The sequence below is a fragment of the Mesoplodon bidens genome (genome assembly GCF_964165515.1).
Source record: "Mesoplodon bidens genome assembly, chromosome: 14".
In the NCBI taxonomy this organism is placed as follows: Eukaryota; Metazoa; Chordata; class Mammalia; order Artiodactyla; family Ziphiidae; genus Mesoplodon; species Mesoplodon bidens.
In genome coordinates this window covers 77,970,059-77,992,877 of record NC_138170.1, presented here as the reverse complement: position 1 = coordinate 77,992,877, position 22,819 = coordinate 77,970,059, and the positions used below count along the sequence as shown (strand labels likewise).

The 22,819-nt window shown below is 38.5% G+C and overlaps 2 protein-coding genes across 3 annotated transcripts in view; both read right to left on the bottom strand.

The window, feature by feature from the left end:
• Nucleotides 1-22,819, bottom strand: part of NBAS (NBAS subunit of NRZ tethering complex) — a 342,685-nt gene that overhangs the window by 222,574 nt on the left and 97,292 nt on the right. The window lies entirely within an intron of this gene.
• On the bottom strand, nucleotides 14,498-16,436 carry LOC308627787 (heterogeneous nuclear ribonucleoprotein H-like). The gene has a single exon (XM_081254173.1). It carries the CDS (start codon nucleotides 16,362-16,364, stop codon nucleotides 15,015-15,017), a length of 1,350 nt encoding a protein of 449 aa, XP_081110299.1. The 5' UTR covers nucleotides 16,365-16,436; the 3' UTR covers nucleotides 14,498-15,014.

Sequence of the window (22,819 nt, the reverse complement as noted above, 5' to 3'; positions counted from 1 at the left end):
AAATATGTATAAATGTATATTTTTCATTTTTATTTATTTTTCTGATGATTTTCATATTTATAATGCTGTACCTATGGAAAATATGGTCTCCAAAAATTAACCTATGCACCCATGGTCAATTAATCTACAACAAAGGAGGCAGGAATTTACAATGAAGAAAGGACAGCCTCTTCAACAAATGGTCCTGGGGAAACTAGACAGCTATATGAGAAAGAATGAAATTAGGACATTATCTAACACCATATACAAGAATAAATTCAAAATTAATTAAAGACCTAAATGTAAGACCAAATACTATAAAACTCCTAGAGGAAAACATAGGCAGAACACTCTTTGACATAAATCACAGCAATTTTGGATCCATCTCCTACAGTAATGGAAATAAAAACAAAAAATTTTTAAATGGGACCTAATTAAACTCAAAAGCTTTTACACAGCAAAGGAAACCATAAACAAAACAAAAAGACAACCTACAGAATGGGAAAAAATATTTGCAAATGATGCCACTGACAGGGATTAATTTCTAAAATATACAAACAGTTCATATAGCTCAATATCAAAAAAAAAAACCAATCAAAAAATGGGCAGAAGATCTAAGTAGACATTTCTTCAAAGAAGACATACAGATGGCCAACAGGCACATGAAAAAATACTCAGCATCCCTAATCATTAGAGATATGCATATCAAAACAAAAATGAGGTATCACCTCACTCCAGTCAGAATGGCCACCATCAAAAAGTCTACAAATAATAAATGTTGGAGAGGGTGTTGAGAAAAAGGAACCCTCCTACGCTACTGGCGGGAACGTAAATTGGTACAGCCACTATGGAGAACAGTATTCAGGGGCCTTAAAAATCTAAAAATAGGGCTTCCCTGGTGGCGCAGTAGTTGAGAGTCCGCCTGCCGATGCAGGGGACACGGGTTCGTGCCCCGGTCCGGGAAGATCCCACATGCCGCAGAGCAGCTGGGCCCGTGAGCCATGGCCACTGAGCCTGCGCGTCCGGAGCCTGTGCTCCGCAACGGGAGAGGCCACAACAGTGAGAGGCCCTCGTACCGCAAAAAAAAAACACAAAAAAACTAAAAATAGCTCTACCATATGATCCAGCAATCCCACTCCTGGGCATATATCTGAAGAAAACCATAAGTCAAAAAGATACATGCACCCCAATGTTCACTGCAGCACTATTTACAATAGCCAAGACAAGGATGCAACCTAAATGTTCATCAACAGATGAATGGATAAAGATGTGGTGTGTGTGTGTATACATATACACACATAGACACACACACACACACACACACAAAATTGAATATTACTCAGCCATAAAAAAGAATGAAATAATGTGATTTGCAGCACACATTATTTGGATGGATGGACCTAGAGATTATCATACTAAGTGCAGTAAGCCAGACAAAGACAAATATCATATAGTATCACTTATATGTGGATGATAATGATACAAACGAACTTATTTACAAAACAGAAATAGACCCACAGACATGGAAAACAAACTTATGGTTACTAAAGGAGAAAGGTGGGGGAAGGATAAATTAGGAGTTTGGAATTAACATATACACACTACTACATATAAAACAGATAACCAGCAAGGACCTACTGCATAGCACAGGGAACTATACTCAATATTTTGTAATAACCTACAAGGAAAAAGAATCTGAAAAAGAATACATATATGTACGAATCACTTTGCTATACACCTGAAACTAACACAACATGGTAAATCAACTATACTTCAATTAAAAAAAAAATGGGCTCAACTTAAAAGTGGTGAATTACAATTTTCATTTATAGTAATCAACCAAACTTAATATTTGAGGTTGCCAGTACTTCATTCAGTGAGGAAGAATACATATTAAATGTGATGATACTGAAAGATCTGAGGTATAAGAGTCAAATAAGAATCGATGAGGAATATCTTCACACCAGGGAGGCCCAAAACTACATGTCCACAACTATCAAAAGGGATGTATCGATAATAGGAGAGAAATCCAATCCATTTCACTCTGTGCTCTGTGTTACTTAGACTGACCCAGAACCAGCAGAGAGAATAACGGTAAGGCCCTTATTTCATGTTACTTCAAGACAACAAGACCCACAACAAAGATAAAAGTATATGACAACTGAAGTTATCAACTATAAAACTAATGAAATATACCAAAATGTTCATGAATTGTATCAATGTACATTATAAACCCTGACCCTATATAAGGTTGTACTGCTAGGAGTTTGAACAAAAGGATTAAAGAGGAAATGAAGAGTTTTTTATCTCCTTTTTATTCATATCACCAAATAAAGCAGCATAAATAATGCCCAGGCAGATCCCAAGCCACAGGAAGATTGATTTTCTCATTGTCACCCTTCAAAATCCCTGCATACTCCTACTTACAGACCTGTACTGAATGGACATTTCACACACCATCTATAAAGCTATCCAACGTTGTCCAGCCTATAGCTGACACTTATAAAATGCTTATAATGTGTGAGAACAACTATAAAGTTCTAAGCTATTACACACACACACACAAACACACACACACACACAAATTCAGCAATCCTGAGAGACAGACATATCCTTTCCCATTTTACCGTGGAGGAGACAAAGACACAGAAACGTTCACTTAGTAACTCGTCCGAAGTCTCACAACTAAAATGCTGCAGCTGGGATTTGAAGCCAGGCAGTCTGTTTCCAGAGCCTGTGCTCTCAGACACTATGATGTCCTACTTATCTGAACCCCACCTCTTCCAGCTCAAATTCCCACTTCTCTCAGATGTTTCTATGACCATTCCAGGCATTGCTTTCTTCCTGTTCTAAATTCTCACTACTATTAACTGCACAATTCATTGGCATTTACTCTTACTTAACCTTATGAAAATATACATAAGGTGGGACATCTGTCTCATGTTTTCATGAAGTTCTTTAATTTCCTAGTACATATTTTGTATCCCCACTAAAAGTAAATTTTCCTTTCTTGTAAATATTCCTTTGCATCCACCACAACTCCTAGCAGTGTTACATGCATAGCAATAATATATCATCATTTAACTAAATTTATATAAATGCATTATTTCATTTAATCTTCAAACACCCCATAAGTTAAATATTATGATTATAAATTTGCAGGTAAGTAAACTCTATGAGCTCAAAAATCATCATTGACTTACTGAATGAATGAATGATTCAATGATCAGTAGAAACAGATCCACTGATAGTCTTTTAATTCTAAAAGCAGAGCTCTCAAAAACAAATAACAAGAAAACTCTTAAGAACTCGAAATATAAGATTTAGTCAAGATATAAATGAACAATAAATGAAAAATATAAGTCAATTTAAGAGGAAGACTACATACCTGAGACTGTGTAGTGAACTCTTTCAGCATTTATCTCACTGCTACTGTAATTATCTGTATACATGTCTTTCAGAGAATGAGCACTTTATACCCTCAGCACCTAACTTAAAGAAGGATCTCAGCAAAATGATTAAGTCAAGCAATTAATTAGATAACTTCTTTAAGAAAGGAAGCACTGTGTGACTCTAACTTCTGAAAAACTCTTCAAAGAGAAAAATGAGTACTTCAGAAACCAAGTTGTATAATGGCAGTAAGAAGAAAAAATGCGGATATAAGATACATGAAAAGAAAAAGAAAAAGAAAGCACATTAACCTCATCTAAATGGATAGAAAAGTAGTATGATTCGTGGCAGGCATATTTACAATGTTATCTTTAACTGTGTCAATCAATGTAGTGTTCATTAAGGGAAAAAAACTGAAACCTTCTCTGCTGTTCCCAGATCAAGCAGCTTACCAGACTTCCTTCCAAATTACTAAACCCTGCATGTATTTCTGTTACTGCTGTCAGTGCACTGAATTACAATCATTTGTGTCTTGCTCCTTTACTAAACTGTAAGCTCCTTCAAAGCTTTAGTCATTTTTATATCCTTCGTTCAATACCTGGCATGCATTTAAACCTCACTAAATATTTAATGGATGAATGGATGATAGACAGACTAAAGGATAGATGGATAAATCTGAATAAATGAAAAAACAAAAACTACCCAAAAACCACAGGGGTATTTACATCTCAAGATCAATATGCTTTCCCTGTAACTAAAGATTTTGATCATGTACCTCAGGTTTATTCAAAAGTTTCTGATTTAAAGTTTCTAAAATGGACTGTAGGACTCCCTATCTCGCAGCCATGCCATTAGCAACATTGCAATACTGCAGACCACAGGTGACTCTTGGCCTGAGTGTAGGAGCATAAATAAGCACAAAGAGATGTGGAATGTCCTTAGCTTTCAATAAACAAAGAGGCATAAAAGACTGTTTGCTCTGAGATACTGCTGTACAAGTCTATTTACAGCCTTTTCATCATGAGTCTTCTAAGCCTAGGCCAAATTACACTGCAGACTGACAATAACCACAACTGAAGAAATGAAAACCCCAGAAATAAAGAGGGAGAGGCTCTGGTGTCAATTCCACAGGCTGTGATTGGGAAGACAATGGTGTATGTGTCTGCAGTGCTAGTTATTCTAACACATCTCTATTGCTGATGAGCTTCAAAGTTAAACTAGAGACTGTAGGAAGAGAATGAAAGCAAAACACTGGAGAATTTGAAGGAAATGAGTCTCATTTCTTTATATAGATTCTTAACTGCGTAATAAACACTCATTCACAAAATCAGAGACAGGAAGTACAGAAAGCGATCTGGGAATTGACCCTGGAATAAAAACAAAGTCCAAATTATCTGCAAGGAAAACAATAACAAATAAATACCTCTATATCTGCATTGCTAGATCACATTCTATAATTTTCAGATTAAAGAAACACATACAGATTAAGTTACCCCATTACAAATTCAGAAACCTATTTCGATCAACTGTATAGCTGATCTAAGCTAACCTTCTAGTATACACAGTAAGGTAGCTGGTGAAACTCAGAGGTGCAACTGAATAAACCAACAGAATTGGGGAAAGGACAAAGCATGTTGCATAAAAACTGAGATACGAACTCTACTAGTGAGATGAATAAACCTAAATGTCTGGCATCCAATAAAAAATACAAGGTATGGGGGCTTCCCTGGTGGCGCAGTGGTTGAGAGTCCACCTGCCGATGCAGGGGACACGGGTTCGTGCCCCGGTCTAGGAAGATCCCACATGCCGCGGAGCGGCTGGGCCCGTGAGCCATGGCCGTTGAGCCTGCGCGTCCGGAGCCTGTGCTCCGCAACGGGAGAGGCCACAACAATGAGAGGCCCACATACCGCAAAAAAAAAAAAAAAAAAAAAAAAAAAAAAAAAATACAAGGTATGCAAAAAAGTAAGAAATTATGGCCCATAACCAGGAGAATAATCAATTTCCAAGAAACACCAATAACATGATAAGGAAAGACATAGAAAATGAAGAAGACCCAAATCTAACTCCTAGGAATAAAAAATTCAGCAGCTAAGATGAAAAACACACTGATGTCATTAATAGCAGACACTGCAAAAGAAAAGATTTGTAAGTTTATAAAGACATAGTAATAGGAACTATCCAAAATGAAACACAGAGGAGAAAAATACTGAAAAAAGTTAACTGTGAGACAGAATCAAGTGGCTAACACACACATAAGTGGAGTCCCAGTAGAGAGTATGCATATTGGGGATAGAAGGAGGAAGAGGAAAAATACCTGAAGAAATAACAGGCCTGAATTTCCTAAATTTAGCACAGAAGATCCAAGAAAGTCAATAAGCAACGATCAGAATAAACCTGAAGGGACTTCTCTGGTGGCGCAGTGGTTAAGAATCTGCCTGCCAATGCAGGGGACACAGGTTCGAGCCCTGGTCTGCAAAGATCCCACATGCCGTGGAGCAACTAAGCCCGTGCGCCACAACTCCTGAGCCCATGCACCCAGAGCCCGTGCCCTGCAACAAGAGAAGCCACCGCAACGAGCAGCCCGTGCTCCTCAACAAAGAGTTGCTGCCCTGCTCGCAGCAACTAGAGAAAGCCTGCGTGCAACAACAAAGGTCCAACACAGCCAAAAATAAATAAATTAAATAAATAAATTTAAAAAAATACTTTCCTAAAAAATGCTAACCATCATTAAAGCCTTCAGCAAGTCATAATCTTTTTGCAACAGTAACATCAAAGATCACTGATCACAGATCATATGACAAATATAATAATGAAAAAGTTTGAAATATTGCAGAAATTACCAAAATGTGACACAAAGTGAGCAGTGCTGTTGGAAAAAATAGTGCCCATAGACTTGCCTGATGTAGGGTTGCCACAAACCTTCAATTTGTAAAAGACACAGTATCTGCGAAGCACAATAAAGCAAAGTGCAATAAAACAAGGTCTACCTGTAAATGGTCTAAGCACGCCAATTAAAAGGCAGAGATTGCTAGATAAAACAGCAAGATTCAACTATATTCTGTCTACAACAAACACACTTTAAATATAAAAAACCAAAATGTTATTGTACATCTAGCATTAGAAAAATAAGAGAGGTATTTAATTTAAAGCACATCAGAAATCTGATCTCTTTTGAGGTAAAACAGTCCTCATAAACCACTCCATATGTTTAACAGACAAAACTAAGCTGTCATATTACAAGTCAGGGTAGCGGTTCTGTCGGGTGAGGTGACCAGAAGAGGGTGAAAGGAGAGGGCACAGGGAGGCTGGTTATGTCTGTTTCTTAATCTTGTTCACTTTATGACAGTTCATCAAATTGCCCATTTATGATTTGTTCATTTTCCTACATCTACAAGTCAGTAAAAAGTGAAATTAAAAACTTTAACTTCGGGCTTCCCTGGTGGCGCAGTGGTTGAGAATCTGCCTGCTAATGCACGGGACACGGGTTTGAGCCCTGGTCTGGGAAGATCCCACATGCTGCAGAGCAACTAAGCCCGTAAGCCACAGCTACTGAGCCTGCGAGTCTGGAGCCTGTGCTCTGCAACGGAGAGGCCGCGATAGTGAGAGGCCCGAGCACCGCGATGAAGAGTGGCCCCCGCTCGCCGCAACGAGAGAAAGCCCTCGCACAGAAACGAAGACCCAACGCAGCCAAAACTTTAAAAAAACTTAAATAAATAAATAAAAAAAAAAAACTTTAACTTCACTTGAAACAATGCTCAAGTTTTGATTAATAATCTGGAATCTCAGGCACCTGATACCAGAAAAGGGGTACTGTCACAAGTGAGAAATGAAAGCATTGGTGTCATCAAGGAGGAATCTTCCCTATTACAATGTTGCATTTTGTTTACTCATCAGTCTTTAAAGCCTACTTAATGCACTTAAAACTAAAATATATCTATTATGACATTCCCATCAACATGTACCAAAAACTGCCGCTGCTACTGCTACAGCCATATCCACGATTAACACAACCACCGCTGTACACTGAATGCTGATTATATGCTAGGAACTGCGCTCGGTAACACTACCTCTTAGGTTACTAAACCATCACAATCCCTCCACAATTTCCCCATTTCACACTTGACAAAACTCAAGTTCCAAGAAGCTAAATGACTTCCCCAAAGTAACAAGCCAGCAGGTTCAGGACCAGGACACACAGCCATGTTTCTGACTGAAAGCCTCTTGCTCCTTCCAGTGTGCCATACCGTCGCTTCTCTACGTCAAATATGTGCCAATACCAGGCATGCGATCCCAACATTTGTACATATCGCGGAGTTTTTCCATGGTTATTATATATAGCATCTAAACTTTAGGATTAAAAAGTGGTACACACTGAGGTCAAAACATTTCTTAAAATAATGCAGATGCTTTGTCTACAAAATATCAATGTGATTCTTAATAGACTTTTACTTACTACAAATACAATAGTTAAACAGGCTGGCCTGTATCAGAAGTTGGAAAAATGCATCACAGAGTTATTCATATGTTCGTTAAATACATGTGATAAAGAGATTCACTGCTGTTACAGACAAGTATTTACATATTAAGGAAATCTTGACAGGAAAAGACATTGTGTGATCAAAAAGAATTATACAGACTATTTCCCAAATGGTAATTTGACCATTCAGAAGATGTTATAATCTACTTAAAGATCCCATGTTCTGAAATTATTGGTCAAGGTATTTAAAGTTTGGAAGAAAATGAATAATGAAAGAAAACACTCATCTCCATGAAAAGAGTATCATTTGGTACCACTAGGTAATGCTGAAATCTAGTAACAGAATTTTAGGAAAATGCATTAGTTTAAAAAAAAAAAAATAGGGCTTCCCTGGTGGCGCAGTGGTTGAGAGTCTGCCTGCCGATGCAGGGGACACGGGTTCGAGCCCTGGTCCGGGAGGATCCCACATGCCGCGGAGCGACTGGGCCCGTGAGCCACGACTGCTGAGCCTGGGCGTCTGGAGCCTGTTCTCCGCAACAAGAGAGGCCGCGATAGTGAGAGGCCCGCGCACCGCGATGAAGAGTGGTCCCCGCTTGCCACAGCTAGAGAGAGCCCTCGCACAGAAACGAAGACCCAACATAGCCAAAAATAAAAATAAATTAATTAAAAAAAAAAAAAAATAGGGGGACTTCCCTGGTGGCGCAGTGGTTAGGAATCCACCTGCCAATGCAGGGGACACGGGTTCAAGCCCTGGTCCGGGAAGATCCCACATGCAGCGGAGCAACTAAGCCCGTGTGCCACAACTACTGAGCCTGCACTCTAGAGGCTGCGAGCCACAACTACTGAAGCCCATGCTCCTAGAGCCCGTGCTCCGCAACAAAGAGAAGCCACCAAAACGAGAAGCCACCGAAACAAGAAGCCTATGCACCGCAATGAAGAGTAGCCCCCCGCTCACCACAACTAGGGAAAGCCCGTGAGCAGCAACAAAGACCCAACACAGCTGAAAATAAATAAATTAATTCATTAAAACCTTAAGGATATATTTTTTAAAAAGCTAAAAAAACCCAGTACCTTCTCAGAGACTTTTTAATTTCAAATAAAGTCATAAACTTTACATCATGCTGTATACCTTAAACTTATACAGTGCTATATGTCAATTACATAACAATAAAACTGGAAGAAAAACATCATAAACATTAAACTATATTAAGCCACATTAAAAACATTTGACAAGGGCTTTCCTGGTGGCGCAGTGGTTGAGAGTCTGCCTGCCGATGCAGGGGACGCGGGTTTGTGCCCCGGTCCAGGAAGATCCCACATGCCGCGGAGCGGCTGGGCCCGTGAGCCATGGCCGCTGGGCCTGCGCGTCCGGAGCCTGTGCTTCACAACGGTAGAGGCCACAACAGTGAGAGGCCTGCGAACCGCAAAAAAAAAAAAAAAAAAAAAAAAACATTTGACAAAAGCTATATATACACTAAAATAACGATGCTTTTAAAATTATTTTTTAAAATAATTTCAGGACATATTTCTTCCCTAATACCTCTCAAATTATTTCCCTGAAAGCAGGATAATAATCCCTTTTCTGCTTATCTCATAGACATGCTATGAGAATTGTATATGAATCATAAAATTCATTTGTAAATTTTTTTTAAAGTTTCATAATCATGAAATGTTTGTCGAATACAGAGCAAATGAATTAGTAAATCATTACACCTTCATTTCTTTAGTGTAATACTTCTGAGTACCAAATACATAACAAATACCAACATACTTTCTAAGGTCCATAAAAATTACTCTAAAAAAATATGGTTCCACTTTCATAATCAATAAAATTGCCCTAAATCTATTCTGTTGCTTTAAATAAACAGAAAGACAAGAACTAATCAAGTCAAAATCTAAGATGTCCACAGTGCCAGGAGACATGCAAAGCAATTCTCCCACTGCCAGCCCCAGACCCTGCTCCCAGACAAGGGAGGATCTTAGGTCTTTCCTCTCCTATCCAACCACCAGGTTATTCTTGGATTCAGAAACTGCCAACTTATCCCATTTTATAGCATGCTGCCTGCACGCCTCTCTCTAATGACAGTCACCGCAGAAGGCCACATACTTATTTCAAGCCTAGAATATAAACCAATTTATTGTTCTTTGCTCACAGCAGTTCAGAAATAAACTGCGCATATGGGAATTGAATTTTGGTTAGGTAACTAATCAATTTTTCAATTTTAAAGGGTAAAGAAACACTTTTATGTTTCCCTTGAGAATCAAAAAGGTGAATGCAATGCCCCAATCTTTCCATAATTATTTCATCATCCAGGCTATAGTTTAGGTGATATTTCATTACAACAACAACAAAAAAACATATGGTGGAAATAAAATGCCCAATAAAAACTGCTTCTTAAACATTTCAAGGAAGAAAAAAGAGATCTTTATGATCAGGACTGGGCTACATAAAAACCTGAGTAAAAAAAGATTCAAATTGTTCACTGGAAAACCTCTGCACTAATTCATTTTCAATTAACAAGTTAATTGTGAATATCTTTTGTACTCTGAGACTACATGATATCATATATGTGAGGACTAAGTCGGTGAAACAACTTCAGGTTAAATATTTATTCAGATGACTCTTTCCTACTCAAACTTCCCAGCATCAAAAACACACTCAACCTTCAAGGCCTAGATCAAACTTTACCTCTGCCAAGAAGGCTTTCCTGATCTACCTCCTTTGTAACAGAAAGTAATCTCTCCTATCTCTAAAGCCATTTATACTCCTCCTGTGACACATATTTTAACTTTATGGTAGTTATATCTATAATTAACCTGTCTGATCTTCCCTACTAGATTCTAATTTATCTGTGGACAGGGACCACATCTGACTCATATACCTATCCACCTATTTAATCTAATATAATGCCTTTACATGGTACATAATTATTCCCTAAATTTTTATTGAAATAACACAAAATTTTATAGTCATTCACCTTCTTTAGACTATTCTTTCAATGAAAATGAAATAGTTTAAAGCAACTTACAAATGCTTCAATTTTTAAATCAGTTTCACATGTACTCATGATTAATTATAAATTTCACTGAAAAGTTAAAATTCAGAAACCAACATCTGCTTCATAAGAAACATTACAGTAATATGCTTCTTATGGGAGAAAAACTTCCAGAATAACCTTAAAACTATGAAACTAAGCCAACAGTAATTGATCCTCCTACTGTTTTCTGTTGCCTTTCAAGAAAAAAAAAAAAAATCAACCAAACAATAACTTACCTTCTGAATCGAAAGCTGCCTACAGTCAACTTTGACTTCAATGAAAAAGATAGTTCAAATTATTTCATCTCTGAAAAAATCACAAACTAATGTAAAATATCAAAACATCACTAATTTGAAACTCGAAGTGTAGGAAAAAGTAAACTCCTATCTACCTTTCAGTTGTGAAGAATGGGAATAATGTCATCTGATCTTTTTCAAGGTAAATTCTTTATTTGATTTATATGATTTAAGTTAAAAGGTATATGAATTTGACCTAGATCAAGTTTGTCCTACTAAAAAATTTAATAAAATGCATATTGATGTTTTGCTTTTATGACATAAATTTAATGTTGTTGTAGTAACAGAAAATGTCTCCATATTTGGCTATTCAAACCCAAGATTTAGAAAACAAAGTATTAGATGTGATATTAGAAGCTCCCTTCATTTGGATGCCCTCTTCATCACCGAAAGATAAAGAAAAGGCTCTCCACAAGGAGTCAGGCAGCAATGGTGATGTAACACCCCGTCCTGAACGAGAACTCATCTTTGTCCTTTACTTTATTTAAGAAATACTTTTGCAGCATAAACAGAAACATGGCCCACAGGTGGCCAGCCACTCTAAATCTTATTTGTGATATTAATTTTACTAAAAGCATATTATGCCTGGAGGACATTATGCCAGTCACAAAAAGACAAATACTGTATAGTCAAATTCATAAAACGAAAGTAAAATGGTGGTTGTCAGGGGCTGGGTTGAAAGAAAAACGGGGAGTTGTTATTTAATAGGTACAGAGTTTGTTTCCCAAGATAAAAAGGGTTCTGGAAATTGAGGGCACAACAATGTGAATGTACTTAACACTACTGAACTGCACACTGAAAAATGGTTAAGATGGTAAATTTTTATGTATTTTACGATTTAAAAAAATTTTTTAATAAAATAAAAAGTATATCAAGGCCAAATGGTCCTAATGGTCCCTATGCTTAACACAGAGTCAAAAATATACACCGCCAAAGATATGATCCAGAAATACACTAAAGATATACATATATTCACTCTGAAGACGATGGTAGACCACAACTAGTATATTACCTTGCTTTCAGTAGGAAAAGTCAGACAGGTTTCCTTTCCAGATTGTTTCAGAAAGAATGCTACTGAGTCCATTTTATTTACTTTGCTACATCGACCCCTTGTGTTTTCCAAATTTCTTCACATAACTACCATTCGTTCATCCAACAGTCATTAACCATCATTGCATTCATCAGTATATTCAAAGCACCTGCTTGTGAGATAATGTTAGTCTGGTCATAAAAAACAAAACAAAACAAAACAAAAATGTGCCACGGGATACTAGCAGCCTCTAAAAGCAAAAATATCCTCCAAATTTGTCACCCAAAGGCCTTCTAGCTATGGGGGAGTGACAAAGACTTATCAATGAGGAGAAGAGGATGCAAAGCTTATTTACCCAATGACATTTCCCAATGAAAAATGAAAATGGGAAAATTCTTGGGGACCCTGGATTTTCTGTTGCATTACCAAGCGAGGTAGAGAGGCACCAAAGGGACAAAGGCCTGAGAAAAGCAGAAATGATTTAGGGTTAGCAAGGGAATAAAATACCGGGGACAAACACACGAGTTAAAGTATGCACAGCACAAAGAGGGCCTGGGTCTGCAAGTCACAGGGAGGAAACTTCTGCCAGTTGGTTTGTCACACAATTTATCAGACTGTTTTGCAAGGTTCTTCTAAATGAAGGCGGGGTAAGTGCTTTTTACACTCTAGGATAATAGATAGCACTTTCTGAATATGAGACTAGGTATGAGAATATGAAATGACTATAAACAGACCTAATATTAGGTTGACATCATATTCTATTTAAACAACTGGTGACTTAAAATTTTTCACTCAGCCACTTCTTATTTTCAGCCTTAATGATATGTCACATATATTACTGTGGAACTAAAGGTAGAGAATGGTCAGAAGTCAGTCAGCAAATAATACAAATAATCGCCAACTCTGAAAAGAAAATGGAAACGTCTAAAACACATTTTCATAGCTCACACAAGCACAGCCCATCTGTATATTATAGCATGCTTTTCACAGTCAAAATTTCAATCATCAAATAATCTAAACTTAGATATTCACAAGCAAACGAACTGCCAAGTTACTATAGAAACAGTTTTTCAAGGATGATGAGAAGAATGAGGTGTTCTGGATACTCTATTTCCATCAACAGAGGTTTGCTACTTGTACTATAAAATGCTTTAAATATTGCAATACACCAAAATACGCTGAATATAATTCAATCTTTCCTTGCCAATTCTGGAGGCGATCCAGGAATATAAATATTAGGATCAATTTTCACTGTCTAGTAATAAATATATGTGTCAAAGAACTTCATGAGTGACAGATACTGAATGACAGAGTTTATTTCCATATATTAAAAGTAAATGAAGTCTAAATGCAATGTGGTATCCTAGATCAGATACTGCAACTGAAAAAGTATATTAGGAGAAACACTCCTTAAATCCAAATAAATACGTAGTTTAGTTAACAGTAACATATGGTCAGTTCTGCAATGTTTTCAAAATGCAAACTTGTTCCAATAAATTAATATATTATGGAACAACTTCAGCAAAACAAATTTCACATTTGCTGATGCCCAATTCCATCCACAAGAAACATTAGGTGAACACAGAAAACTGCGCTCAGCTGAACCAAGCCACGTCAGCTCACGTGTGCATGCACACACACTCCCTAAACATCCAGCAGCAGCCTCAGTTCCCAGAATGTATCAGGAGCCACTCCAGTCCACATCTGGGGCTACAACTTTGTACTGGAATTCTAATCACCCCCCTCCTCTACTTCCCAATAACACACAAACTGCAACTGCTCCAACACTCACTTCCATAAGCAGTCTTTTTCAGGTCTTTGTCACTGTAAAGTGCCATATTTTAGTATTTATGTTTCTTAATCATTTAATATATGTAAAACTATACTACAGTTGTTACTACATTCCTAACTTTGTTCCACTAACCCTATTCTCCCCATAAGCCCTGTGGTTCTCACTGCAGTATTTTGCATACTGCAGTGATTTTTAGGAATGCATATGTCACGTTATATGCAGGACTATTCCAGCAGTAATTTCTTTTTTTTTTTTTTTTTGCAGTTTTTAAAAGGAAGATTTACTCAACAAGTTTCACTTAGCGCAATACACCTAAAAGGAAAATCACAATACAATGAAAAGATTTAAATCAAGGCCTCAGAATTTCATACAAACACCAAGACCAAAATCCTAAAGTATTGGTATTGCGTCTCAAATTTTCCCCATTAACTTAAAAAAAAGCTTAAACTTACGTGCCATAGAGGTTATTAAATGAAACTAGAATTAACAAACATGCCAAATGTTTCACTTTTAATTGTAGACACAGCTCCTATAGAGTTTTACAAAAAAGCATGTCTTTCAACAACGCATCCAAGCAGTGTTCAATGTAATGTGGTGTAAGCAACATTTAACGTAATTCAACTGCTTTAACCTAAATACACCTACTGCTTAAGTACATCCTACAATATAACTAACTTGAGAAAAGCTGAAAATTAACAGTAACAGATTACTCAACCTAGTTACATCCTAAATGAATGTTTGTGTTCAAAAATACTGAACCTTAAGTCTTTAAAACAATCCTGGTTTCCACTTAGAGTAAGCATAAATCACAAGTTTGTATTGCAAAACTGTTAAAACTTAAGTTTTGTTTTTCTTTTAAAAAATGTTGACCAAGAGTCAGTGATCAGGATCAATTACATTCCCCATCCACCACTCATACTGGACATGCTAGACATCCCTCCCATTCCGTTCACTCCCATAGATGCTCGGCTTCCACTACTGTAGTAGCTGCTGTTCACTGCTCCTTGGCTGCCTATGCAATGTTTGATTGAAAATCACTGGAGTTTTCCTGTAAAACTTGGTCATATCCACTCATGCTGCTCTGGCCACCATAGCCGCCTCCATAACCACCACTCAGCTGCTGGCTGGCTGGGCCGCCATAACTGGACTGGTTTGACAAGCCCATGCCTCCCATCATTTGGCTACCATAAGCACCACCGCTTGCTCCTGCTGTAGAATTCAAGAAGAGTTCTACATATCTGTGTTCGTAAGCACCACCGCTTGCTCCTGCTGTAGAATTCAAGAAGAGTTCTACATATCTGTGTTGCATATTTGCTTTGTCTTTTGACATAGCTGCCACAGCATCTTCATGAGTTGCAAACTCGACATCTGCTTCACCAGTTACTCTGCCATCGGGACCAATTTCAATATGTACTCTCACAGGGTTGAGTGGTGAAAAAAAATTATAAATGTCGTTCTCAGTAGCTCTGTAAGGTAATCCCCGCATGTGTACACAGTGTCCTGTTGTGCTCTGGAAAGTAGAGCCACCATCCCTGTATCTGTGATCTGACATTCCTGAAAAACAATAATTGAGGTCTCTTCCAAATCTATCTGACCCAAATCCATAGCCATCATTATAGCCATTATAATCATCATAGCCTCCATAACCTCCACCATAAGCACCACGCCTCATCCTTTCAAAGCCAGCTCCTCTTCCAATGCTGTTATACCCTCTGCCAGCCCCAGGTCTGTCATAGGGACCTGGCCGCTGCATGGCCATAAGTTTTCGTGGTGGATCATAGTGAGTTCTAACTTCAGCTCGACTGCTCTTAAAGATTTCGATATACCTGTGCCCTATTCTTTCCTTGTGTTTCTTTAGAGCCTTTTCAGCTATTTCCTGTGAAGCAAACTGCACGAAGGCCTCCCCCGTACTCCTCCCCTGGAAGTCCACCGGCAATGTTATCCCATTTGGCACGATTTCCAACCCTGAGAAGAACTGAACAATTTCTTCCTTGCTACATCCAAACGGGAGTCCTCTAAGCCGCACAAAGCCATCATTGGCCGTGTCAGGACTATTTGGACCAGTATGCTTCAACACCCAATCCATTTCAACGTTGTTTGACTTGAATACTTCAACATATCTGTGTCCCATAGTTTCTCTGTCTTTTTTCAGGGCCAATTTGACTTCATCTTCTGATTCAAGTTCAACAAAAGCCTCGCCACTCGGTCTGCCTTCTCTGGTGTAGATGAAACGAATACCTTGAGCCCCATTTTGAATTTTGCAGTCAGAAAAAAACCGCTGCACTTCGTCGGCCGAGCAAGACCAAGGCAAGCCCCGGACCTTCACCACGAATCCCTCGCCGCCTTCGGTGCCCAACATCATCGTCTTAGGGGGTCCTGGCGTTGAAACAGCCAGCACACACAACTTCGGCGCGGCTGAGAAGAAATCCCAGCAGTAATTTCTTAGTTTTGACAAATGTGCTATGATTATGTAAGAAGGAAGAGGAAGCTAGGCAAGGGGTGTATAGGAGCTTTCTGTATTATCTTTGCAACTTTTCCATAACTATAAAACTATTCCAATAAGTTTAAAATAATAATTATATAACATATATAAGGCCAAGGCCTTAGCATGGGATTCTGCATTAATAATAATTCCTAATGCTTAAGTAGCAATGACTTGGTGCCAAGCACCATTCCCAGTGTTTTACATACATTAACTCGGTCATTCTCACAATGCTATGAAGTAAGTGCTATAATCATCCCTATTTTACAGGTGAGAAGACTGAGGTACAGTTAGAAAACGTGTCCAAGATCACAAATCTAGGCAACTTGGCTCTAGCCAGTCACTGTTTTTATCCCACTCCTATATTATTTCAACAGACAACTGTTTTGAATACAACCTTTTAAACTAACCTGCTTTCACCACTCTGGAAAGGTTTTCCAATAAAACAAAAGGCATAAATGAAAAATCTAAATAAACTTTCTAAAACATGCTATAAGCATCAAAAATACTAAAAGTCAAAAAATATACTTCTCTTTCTTTCACCAAAAAAAACCCTCTAGGGCTTCCCTGGTGGCGCAGTGGTTGAGAGTCTGCCTGCCGATGCAGGGTACACGGGTTCGTGCCCCGGTCTGGGAAGATCCCACATGCTGCGGAGCGGCTGGGCCTGTGAGCCATGGCCACTGAGCCTGCGCGTCCGGAGCCTGTGCTCCGCGACAGGAGAGGCCACAACAGTAAGAGGCCCGCGTACCGCAAAAAAAAAAAAAAAAAACACCTCTATTACCACAAACTGCCAAAGTTAACAAAGATGGTATGAAACATCATCTTTGTACTAAAAGAGTCAAATAGAATACAAAATGTAAACGCTGTACAGCAATGACAAACTAAGGATAGGTAGCTAACAAAAACATGTATCACCTATGACAGATAATATAATTTCAAAGTTTTATACAACTTGGTCACATTTCATCAATGTCAAATACGATCATTTAAGAATGACAATATAAAACACTAAAATAACACAAACCAAAGTTTCCCAGCAATCATAATCATAAAATTTGGTTCAATTAAAATTAGTTAATCAAACTTCCATTAAAAGCCAAGGCACACATATATATGGAATCTAAAAAAAAGAATGGCTCTGAAGAACCTAGGGGCAGGACAGGAATAAAGACGCAGATGTAGAGAATGGACTTGAGGACATGGGGAGGGGGAAGGGTAAGCTGGGACGAAGTGAGAGAATATCATGGACATACATACACTACCAAATGTAGAATACACAGCTAGTGGGAAGCAGCCGCATAGTACAGGGAGGTCAGCTCAGTGCTTTGTGACCACCTAGAGGGGTGGGATAGGGAGGGTGGGAGGGATACGCAAGAGGGAGGAGATATGGGGATATATGTATATGTATAGCTGATTCACTTTGTTATAAAGCAGAAACTAATACACCATCGTAAAGCAATTATACTCCATTAAAGATGTTAAAAAAAATGTCAAGGTAAACATTCTGCCAATGGCATCTCAAAACAGAGTAGGTGAAAGGTCAACTATTTGGCTGACCTAAGCTAGGAAGAAAATTAAGCAGGAAAGGAGGATTTAAAGTGAGGGTAAGAGAGAAAAGACAGTCTCTTCAATAAGTGGTGCTGGGAAAACTGGACAGCTACGTGTAAAAGAATGAAATGAGAACACTCCCTAACACCACACACAAAAATAAACTCAAAATGGATTAGAGACCTAAATGTAAGACCAGACGCTATAAAACTCTTAGAGGAAAACATAGGAAGAACACTCTATGACATAAATCACAGAAAGATCTTTTTTGTTCCAACTCCTAGAGTAATGGAAATAAAAATAAACAAATGAGACCTAATGAAACTTAAAATCTTCTGCAAAGCAAAGGAAACTACAAACAAGACGAAAAGACAGCCCTCAGAATGGGAGAAAATATATGCAAATGAATCAACAGACAAAGGATTAACCTCCAAAATATATAAACAGCTAATGCAGCTCAATATTAAAAAAACAAACAACCCAATCCAAAAATGGGCAGAAGACCTAAAGAGACATTTCTCCAAAGAAGACATACAGATGGCCAAGAAGCACATGAAAAGCTGCTCAACATCACTAATTATTAGAGAAATGCAAAGCAAAACTGCAGTGAGGCATCACCTCACACCAGTTAGAACAGGCATCATCAGAAAATCTACAAACAACAAATGCTGGAGAGGGTGTGGAGAAAAGGGAACCCTCTTGCACTGTTGGGGGGAATGTAAATTGATACAGCCACTATGGAGAACAGTATGGAGGTTCCTTAAAAAACTAAAAATAGAACTACCATATGACTCAGCAACCCCACTACTGGGCATATACCCTGAGAAAACCATAATTCAAAAAGACACATGCACCCCAATGTTCACTGCAGCACTATTTACAACAGCCAGGTCATGGAAGCAACCTAAATGCCCATCGACAGACGAATGGATAAAGAAGAAATGGTACATATATACAATGGAATATTACTCAGCCATAAAAAGGAACGAAATTGGGTCATTTGTAGAGATGTGGATGGACCTAGAGACTGTCATACAGAGTGAAGTAAGTCAGAAAGAGAAAAACAAATACCGTATATTAACACATATATGTGGAACCTAGAAAAATGGTACAGATGAACCGGTTTGCAGGGCAGTAACAGAGACACAGATGTAGAGAACAAACATATGGACACCAAGGGGGGAAAGTAGCGGGGTAGGGGGGTGGGGGGGGATGGACTGGGAGATTGGGATTGACATGTAGACACTGATGTGCATAAAATGGATAATTTTGTAACTATAATGGATAATTCAAAAATAAATAAATAAAGTGAGGGTAAAATTCTAAATAGAATGGCCAAGGAAGATCAATAAACTGGAGGAGACAAATAACCATATAATATGTTAGGTATAAGTGCTAGAAGAAAAGAAAACTCAGATAAGGGCAGAGAGAGGAGGGAGTGGAAGCAATGGGGAAGAGTGGTTGAGGAAGGCCTTTTTGAAGAGGGCGCCTTTGAGCAGAGACCAAGTCATGTGAAGATCCAGGAGGACACACCCAGCGGGAGCACACTAACCTTGAAAAGCCCTAAGGGGGGCGGGGAGGGAAGGCCTGGCATGCTCATGGGACTGCCAGTGTGGCAGAGTGGAGAGAGCAAGGCACTGTGCCAAGTGTCCCAACAGCAAGCTGAAGGCAGTGGGGAGCTATGCGGTCATTCTGCGTTTGGGAGCCGTCCATTTAGAGCTTAGTGACTTGTTTCTAATCAATTCAACAGATAATTAAAAAGTCATTATTACTTGAAAAATACAAGTTGGCGGGCTGAAGAGAAGATAAAGCAGGATGAAATATAGGCTCTACCACTGAGCAATGTATACGCTCACAGAAAAACAAGGCATGCACACAGAACGTTCTACAGCTGTCCGAGGCAGTAAACAAGGAAGTGGCAAGACCATTTCAGGAGCTGGCAAACACTGTAACTGAGGAGAAGAAGAGAGAAAGCAAAAAAAGGCTGCAGACTTAGAGTCTTTTCAACTTATCTCTTCCTCAGTTTGAAAGCATGATGCTGCAAGCAGGAACTTCTGTTCCTGTGTAAACCATACCTGATGACTCCTGCTGAAGAGGAACTGTGTTCACTCATTTCAAGACCCCTACCATAGCGCCAGGCATGCAGAAGGGGCTCAGTCAAACAGTGAGGGGTGTTTACATTCCAACAGACACTTTGTGTCCATCTGACCCAAAGTTTCCAAGTGATTTGAAAATGAATAGCAAGTACTCAAAAAATATATTTCCTAAAAAAGGGAAATAAGTCCTACGATTGTATCTTATGGATCTCCATGTCCATTAGAGTATAACTTTGAATAGGGTAGAAGAGTACAGGCTTCAACTATGGGCTAAAATAGCAATTGAATCTTTAAGGCGGTGGGAGCCTTGGAGAAACATTACCTGGACACCTCCCTTGTTAATAAGTGAAAGCATATTCAGTTGCAATCCCTTCAGGACATCTTTTCATCTCTTTTGTAAATGGGCATAAAATGGACCTAATTTATCCAGTTAGCAAACAACTTTAGAGAACTACTACACAAACACCTGGGCCCTGAGGATCCAAAACTCAGGAAGAGATGGCCTCCATCTTGAAGTTAGTGAGTTTAAGGCTGGGTGTTTATTAAAGAAGAGAACAAGGGGTAGAAAGGCAGTAATAAAAATGACTGACTATAATACAAAATAAAAAGTGCTACACTGCAAGAATGAACAAAGAATTATGAGAATATAGGGAAAGGAATAATTACTGAAGACCTCATAGAAGAGGCTATGCCTGAAACAACTGTGGTTTTGCTTTGCAGTCACATAGAAGACATTACTATTAAAATCTATTGTTCCTTCTCAGTCTTCTAACTATAGCAAAAATATAATCAATGTGAAAGACTTTCTTGAGAAACAAAGATTAACAAAAAAATAAATCTATATTTTCTCAATATATTTAAAATGATTATAACTTAAGGACTCACAAGAAATCAGTCTTTTCCAAGTTTGTCTAAGCAACACATCCCACAAGAAAGGTTCAAAATAACATCTAATTACCCTCTGCTGCAATGATATACCCAAAGTATTTACTGCCATTTAAATCAGTTATGACAGCCACCATAAAGGAACCATAGATAGGGCTTTCAAAGATAACATATAGCATTGGGCATTGTAAAACTATTCTAAAAACCAATTCTAAAATTTCAGGTTAAAATCAAACATTTAAGCAATCATCAGAAGACAATGCAAATAAATGAGTTCAAATCTAAGGAGAAATTACCTTTAGAAAAAACATTAAGACAGTGGCCCTTTTCTCTATACTAACAATGTACAGTAGAAAAGGTCATTTCCATGCAGATTAGATCTATCTTGCAAATAGGCAGAAAATAAATGAATTATATTCTGAAATATTTGTAAATACATATTTATAGACTGCATTTACTTATCAGTATTCAGATCTAAAAGAAACTGCTTGAAAGGTACATCCCAAGCTTTTTCTTTTTGCTCACTTTTATCATAACAAAGAATTACATTTTAGTACTAACAGTAATGCAAAATAGGGAGTTTATAACTTCTATTTTTAGAGCTTACTGACTTACAACTCTAAGTAAAAATAGGTTCAAATCCTGGCTGCACTTACATAAAGTTTAATATGCTATTAAACCTCTGTAAATCTCAGCTTTCTATAATAACAGAGATAATACCAAAAGTGTCGGGAGACCGGATGTAAGTATGTGCCAAATGCATAGTAATTACTGTATAAAGGCTGGTCATTATCGTCAACACCTAAGCCTACAACTATGCAGGGGAGGTGCAGAGGGGGAATGAGGAAGCCAAATGATCCCCAGGTCCCTTCCCATATCACTGTAAGTTGCCAGTAGCTAGAGTCTGGAACAATGATTTCAGTCAGAGCCGCCATAATCCCTTACAGTGTATTTTATAGTTTACAAGCAGACTTCATACAGATCAATTCACCTATTACTAAAAGTATGCAACATGAGTAAGCAAGACAGGGACTCTCAACTCTTTTTAAGACTGGGCAAACAAATTCAGAAAGGATGCAATTAATGACTGAGCCACATTTACTAGGGGGCTAGTTTACCGGATATAAAAGGTCTCACAAATGGACATATTCTTGCCTTCTGCCTCTATGTGGTCAGACAGAAGCAAGGTATGCTACTCCCAGGTGGCATTCAGGCCTGGGGCTGATGACCTGCCCATCTCCGGGCTACACACTGAGGCAAACACAGCTGAGTCTGGAACAACAGGGAGGATAAGGGTGTCAACCCTCCATGCAGTCAAAACCCCTTATAACTTGTAGTCAGCCCCCCATGCACGTGGATCCTCTGGACACACAGCTCCACATCCTCAGATTCAGCCAACTGAGGATCATGTCGTCTTGTAGTATTTACTACTGAAAAAAAGTCCATGTATGAGTGGAACTGCACAGATTGAACCCGTGTTGTTCAAGGGTCAACTGTATATTCTCTTTTCTTCATTCTCAGGAAGTGATGTTCTGGCCTTTGGAAGCCCACCAGATGGTACAACTGGGTCTTAATGGTCCCACTGGTCTTAAGAGTCTATGTCACACGTCACAACCCAATTATCAAAAAGCCTTCAACTGAGATAAGGAGCATTAGTATAATAGGAAAGAGGTACTTTGGTTTCCCATCTGTCTTTGTGCCTCTGGAACTTCATAGGGAGAAAAGGTTGTTGAGAAAAGCAGGATCCCCAGGACATTCCTGGGTTCCCTGGACCTACAGCCTAATATTGTCAGAACTACACTTCAA

Excerpts from the sequence above, each read along its gene's own strand:
- LOC308627787 (XM_081254173.1), bottom strand. The coding sequence starts at position 16,364 with ATGATGTTGGGCACCGAAGGCGGCGAGGGATTCGTGGTGAAGGTCCGG.